This window comes from Periophthalmus magnuspinnatus, chromosome 11 (assembly GCF_009829125.3).
Source record: "Periophthalmus magnuspinnatus isolate fPerMag1 chromosome 11, fPerMag1.2.pri, whole genome shotgun sequence".
NCBI lineage: Eukaryota > Metazoa > Chordata > Actinopteri > Gobiiformes > Gobiidae > Periophthalmus > Periophthalmus magnuspinnatus.
This window is the reverse complement of record NC_047136.2, coordinates 26,038,247-26,044,440: the sequence shown is the minus strand read 5'-3', so window position 1 is coordinate 26,044,440 and position 6,194 is coordinate 26,038,247. Positions and strand designations below refer to the sequence as shown.

The 6,194-nt window shown below is 37.4% G+C and overlaps 1 protein-coding gene across 1 annotated transcript; it reads left to right on the top strand.

The window, feature by feature from the left end:
• Window positions 1-1,051: 1,051 nt before the first annotated feature.
• Window positions 1,052-5,660, top strand: edn2 (endothelin 2). The gene is made up of 5 exons (XM_033975465.2): window positions 1,052-1,204; window positions 2,384-2,537; window positions 3,566-3,682; window positions 4,688-4,762; window positions 5,375-5,660. Exons 1-5 carry the CDS (start codon window positions 1,147-1,149, stop codon window positions 5,460-5,462), a joined length of 492 nt encoding a protein of 163 aa, XP_033831356.1. The 5' UTR covers window positions 1,052-1,146; the 3' UTR covers window positions 5,463-5,660.
• Window positions 5,661-6,194: the final 534 nt, after the last annotated feature.

Sequence of the window (6,194 nt, the reverse complement as noted above, 5' to 3'; positions counted from 1 at the left end):
CTTTTACCTCCTCAAAAACATACCTAGAGTTGTGTTTTGATTCATTTTTAGACATTTGAGTAACACTTTATTATTAGTCTGTCTACATCTCCAAAGCTCAAAATGCTCTGTTCCACCTTGTGATGTCATGAAGTGGTAGTTTTCATGTTAACAGCTACATTTTACCTTTTGTTCAGCAGCAAATGGAAATTCCAGGTCTGAAATGATCCAAATGATTCTAGTGAAGGTGTGGCGTTTAAAAACATAGTGGAGAACTTCCTGTATCACCACATGACATCATGAAGTGGAACAGAGTGTTTTGTTTGTTTTTTTTGTTTGAGAGAAGAACTCAGCCTAAATATCCAGGGTTTATGTGTGAATTAAACAAAACACAACTCCAGGTATGTTTGTGATGAGGAAACATTATAACATAGATCAGAAAATAGTGTAATATGGGCTCTTTAACATATTTGCTCCTTTGCCATGGAATTTTCCACAGTGTGGCATTGAACTTCAAAAGTAGGTGACACCAGGCAATATTACAAGTCAGATCTATGGTGAGGAGACACCGCTTACTGTAAGAATTTGAATATATCTATTTTTAAAGCAATAAAAACATCTGTAATTTTAATCAAGAGAAGCAGGTGGTGGACCCCCCATGAGTTCCATATGGTGCCCCTTTAAATGTTCTTTGATTTCTTCTTTGCGAGTTCTAACATTTGTTTTAATCTTTGCTTAAAATGTTTAGGTTGTAGTAAAATAAAAAATAAAAAAAAATGTATCTATTACAATCATTTTACTAAATTTGAAAGGAATTTGCGAGGAATCCCATGTCTCTCTCCGGACACAGCTGAGGTCCATACCACAGCGCTGACTCACTCACTGCACTTCTCCTGCCTGTAGGGGGCACTGTTCTTGCTCTCGGTGTTCTCCAGGTGCAGTATTTGTTATTGTGTAATAGGCCTCTGTGTGTCAGGCTCCGGGAGGGACGGCCCCACGCGGTGATGTCAGCTCAGGACCCAGCTATAAGAAGTGCTCTGTGCTCACACATCAACACAAAGCACCTGTCCCTTCACTGGACTCACAAGGACTCACTACAATTTGGAAAGTCTTTTTGCGATACATTTTTTGCACAATCCTTCTTACTTTTAGGCGAATTTGAAGAAGATGGCTCGTTTTATCTGTCAGACAATGGCTGTGATCATCATTGTGGCTCTGCATGAGGGTGAGTTATTAAATGCATTTTTTTTAGCAACATTTTTGTTTTGAATGATAAACTGATGTGATTACATTATGCAGTTCTGTTTTATTTTAATAATTTTGTGTGTTTATTGCAAAAAAACAAAACAAACAAACAACAAAAACGAAAAAAATAACAAAAAAAAAACAACAACCTGAAACAGAAAGCAGCAAAAGGACCAATTAAAGCATTCACGAGCATAAGTACCATGCATTTTTTGAAGAATTATTAAATTTGTGCTTAAAATAGCAATATAATTCAAACAACACCATCTGAAACATTGCATAAGAGTACAAAAACATGCATACATGACTTTTCAAAATCAATTTGTTGCCAACTTCCAAACAAGGAGCCGTTCTGGGGCATAATCTGAGTGAGGTTTCATAATGTATAACTTAGGTTCTAAAGAAAACTGCGATTCTAATCATTTATACTTTTGATAAAACACAAAATACATGAAAACATATGTAGTTATCTATAATATAATTAGTTCTAAGTTCAGAATTGTTACTAAAATGTGTTCTTAAAGCAGGTTGCATGATTTGGCATAGGCTCCTTTAATATATTTGGCATTGTTCACCTGTACAGTTCTAACCTCCTTGTTGTTAAATATTGCTGACCTAATAAGTTAAGTCTATGTTTACTCTAGATAAATCTTAATCAGTCTTTATTACTGGCTAATTTCTTTAGTATCAAAACATTGTGGATAAATATTTGAACAAATTTACGACATTAATCAAAATTTCACCATTTTCACCATTACATCAGCAGTGTGGAATAGCATTTATCTGTTTATTTATCTGTTTATTTGCTTATTTAAAATAATCTGTTAAGCTGTGCCCCGTGGGTAGCTGATGTTTCTGGAATCCTTTTAAAAAAATACTTCACAATTTTTTTCATTTCATTTAAACATGTCATTTACATGTCTGAAAAATAATAAGCATATGATTTCATTTACATAATTAGCATTTAGAAAATCTTTGAGGACATTCTAGTTCAAAAGATATAACATTTAGTTTGAAATTGTTAATCGCTATGACAACGATCCTTCTCATCATTCTGCAAGCCAGTGATAGAGCTGCCAGTTCATGGTTCATTAATTCACCTTAAAAAATTACACAACATTTCAAGTTTTTAACCATGAAATTCTTACGTGTCGTACAGGTTATGGGGTGCCCTTCTCCAGCCCAAGTACCCCCTCCTCTCTGAGTCAAATGCAGCCCCATGTGCGGGTCAAGCGCTGCTCCTGTAACAGCTGGGAGGATGAGGAGTGCGTATACTTCTGCCACCTGGACATTATCTGGGTCAACTCTCCAAGGTGAGCGCGCCTTTCCCCACCTGAGTGTACAGTATACAGCAGAGTGTTTGGTCTGCAGGGACAGGAATCTGAACTATGTGTACGGAAACTAAAGAACAGACACAGGACTTACTACACTGAAAAACATGTGTCCTTACTCTATTTGGGCTTGCATCTCCACAAACCTGACTCTTAGTTTGTCTTCTTCTTATCTCTATGGAAATATTATCCCTTTGGCTATAATCCTCTACAATATGGAATAAAACATATCAATTTCCAGGGAGAATATTTCAATCATGAAGGTGACGTGCCACCTTCATTTAGCTACATACTGTACGTTTAATAAAGCATGAACAAAGACTTAATACATAATGAACAAAAAGTTTATTAAGAATGATTCAGGTTCCGTAAATATACTCAATAAAGGAGTTAAGTTACGGTAATTGTTTCAGTTTCAGCTCATCCGCAGCTGTCACCAAAGGCAGACACAACTATGTGGTGTTATGAAATCAGTGAAGGATTTGTAGTTTGAGGTTTGCAATGGACTAGAACCAACGACTACTATCTTAACCATCAATCAACTTTTCGGTTCAATGGCAAACAAAAAAACTGATTATAGCTGTGTTTCAGATGACATGACACCATTTTGTGGGCAAGTAATATTTATAATTATATTAATATTCAGAGGGGGCAGCTAAAATGAATGTGGTTTAAGTCAGATTTATTGTTATAAAGTCAATTCTAGGGTTTAGTCAAAAAACAAAAACAAAAAAAACAAATCAGGTCAGGTTTAACATTTGTGCCTTTACCTTTTGGATATTTCATGGCAAAATATAATGTAAAGGGAAAAGGGAAAACTGTTTCTTTCCCCTCATCTGGGAGTATGACATCATCAAGTACTCAAATCTGAAACCCGCCAATTTAAATGATTATGCAGCTATCAACATTACCTTCTTTCCTCTTGCACTTGATAACAGTCTAGACACAAACACATTTCTATCTATGAAACGATCACTTTTCTAACATCCAGTTCCTCTTCCGTTTGACAGTAAGCTCCTGCCGTACGGTCTGGGCAGTCCCGTATCTCGCCGCCGCCGCCGCTCTCCTCAACGCTGCCAGTGCGCTGACCCCAGTGACCCCACCTGCTCCGCTTTTTGCCATAGCAGGTAAGCACTTCCTCCTCTGTAGCTCTAATCCCATCGTGAAAGTATCTTCTGTAGAGCTGTCATTCCATTGTCAGCCAGGCGTGATTGTCTCTACGGCGCCATCTTTGTGTACGCGTAATGTTGTAAACGATGAGGAAGCTGATAGTAGTTATAGGGGGCTTAGTCATTTTGCAAGTAATGGCTAGTATTTCTTTTAAAGTGGATATGACAAAATAGGCGAAACATTTCACGGAAACATAGTAGGACTGTCAAAAGGCGAAATCGAAACTAGATACTCATTTCTGCAGGTATCGATACTGAAAAAAGTCACATTCACAGGACAGAAATGAACCTTTCCTGAATATCTTTAATGATCTTGAACTGTATCCGAACAAGTATATGCCCATGGACCACTATGGAACCTACCTGGACGATGGAGGGGTTACACTGATATAATTCCTCCATCCTCCAAATATATAATTTTACTTCCTGGTTGGACATGGGCAGCAGATATGTCTAAGCGCCTAAGTGTTAGCTAGCAACTATAATGTTAACAAGCTCCAAAACCTACTAGATGTGACTAGACTAATAAAAATAAATGACGACACCTTTATTTTGTTAAATGAAGGTTTAAATTTCCAGAAAACCCGTGTCCTTGATTTGTTTTTGCTGTGTCGATGACGTAGATCCATTTTAAATTCACTCCTACGTCCCGTATTTTTGTAATTTTCATTTCAACTTTTTTCCGCAAACTGATAAACATACTGATAATATCCAAGTACTCTAATACTTAGATAAACATGAAAATGTGTCATATTTAAGAATGAACGTGTTTTCTATTTTTAGACCGTGGAACATTTGAAAGTTGCGTCCTTACTGTCATAGCGTGGCTCAGTCGCTATCTACGTGTTATCGCGGTTACGCCTGCATTCCTTTTTATTTGTTTTTGATTCTTAGATTCTTAGGAGAGACTCACAATAGTGTAATCCGTCAAAACATTTAGTAATTCTGTTTTTCCATGTGCAGATCAAAAACAGACACAACCAAGACGTGGCAAGAGTCTTCAAGGTTATCAAGCAACAAGCTACTACAGTCGCTCAGGTACGGCATATGCTAGCTCCACATCACGTACACAGTCTAGACCAAAGAAACAAGTTCAATCCCATGAAAGAATTACCACATTTTTAAACTGATTCCCTCCAAATTCCTTGTGATGTTCTATACCATTTCACTGACAAAACACATCCCATCCTTAGATTTTCTTTGGTGCCTTATTACTTTGGCTGATCTATCCCAATTGCGTACAAAATATAAACAAAACACATTCAATTTCATCTGCAACATTCATAAAGCCACACTGTGTAACTTTTTTGGTTGTATCCAAGGAGATGTTAACGGCTTTTCCTAGAATTTTACAGTATGTCATAATAGACTGTCTTACATTTACTCGGTTGCAGTTTTGAAAAATGTGCATTATCTAAAGTAGGGACACCTCCACAGATCTGACCTTTTGTTTCTCTGGAGTTAGATAAGTTAAATGTCATACTGTGGAACATTCCAGGCAAAAGATTTGGCTGCCAACACTCAAAACACAACATTTTCACAGTGTAGATGACATTTAAATCATGTTTCAAGCAATTTTATTCGACAAATGTGATGCCAAGCTATAAAGGCGTATGTGTCTTATCTCTCAATGTCATTTCTTTCCAACAGATCAGTGGTCAAGTCCAATTCAAACAAGCTAACACCTAAACAGCACCAAACCGAGATCCAGCAGCTACAAAGTTCAACGATACGATAGAGGAGAAGAGACTGTTTTGGGACACGATTCATGGAGTAAAATCGTCATATTTGGACCACAGGGCGTTCGAACCTAAGTGGAACCAAAATGAAGGACGCCAATGAAGGCACAAAGCTCCGGGAGAGAACGTCCAAGGAGCAGGCAAAGAACAACGGTGACGACAGCAGCCATTTTGAGAACATGGAGCTATTTTGACGTGAGGAAACCATCACTACCTTCTTCTATGGACTTTTTCGTGTCTATGGATGTCAATGGACACCTTAAAACATTTATTTTTGTATTAATTAATTTTATATGGACACTAGATAGCATTTTTCACAATTTATGTACAATTTATATACAGTGTTAACAGTTTATCTGAAACTGAATTTTCTAGGTTGGCAGTGGCACAGTTGGTTGAGCGTATACCCACCAACCACATGGTTATGCTGTGTTCACTGTGCTCTTGGCCACTCCAGTCATTGTATGTGTGGCTGGCTGAAACAGGACATTAGTCGTAAAAAGCTCTAAATCAGTCAAGGTATCATTCAAACACACACCACAACACATAAGCACTAGCTGTGTTCATACGGGACACTCAGTTGTATGGGTTGAATATTCCTCTGTATCAGAGTGCATTGTTCTGGTTAATATTTGGGCTTGTCTGTATCAGGTCGTACTTGAAAATAGCAGCTTTTTTCAGAATAGTGCAGTTTTTTTAATACTTTTGTGTAACATTTTCTCCATGTCCAT

Excerpts from the sequence above, each read along its gene's own strand:
- edn2 (XM_033975465.2), top strand. The coding sequence starts at position 1,147 with ATGGCTCGTTTTATCTGTCAGACAATGGCTGTGATCATCATTGTGGCT. Across the intron at positions 2,538-3,565 it reads ATCTGGGTCAACTCTCCAAG|TAAGCTCCTGCCGTACGGTC; the intron begins GTGAGCGCGCCT and ends TCCGTTTGACAG. Across the intron at positions 3,683-4,687 it reads TCCGCTTTTTGCCATAGCAG|ATCAAAAACAGACACAACCA; the intron begins GTAAGCACTTCC and ends TTCCATGTGCAG.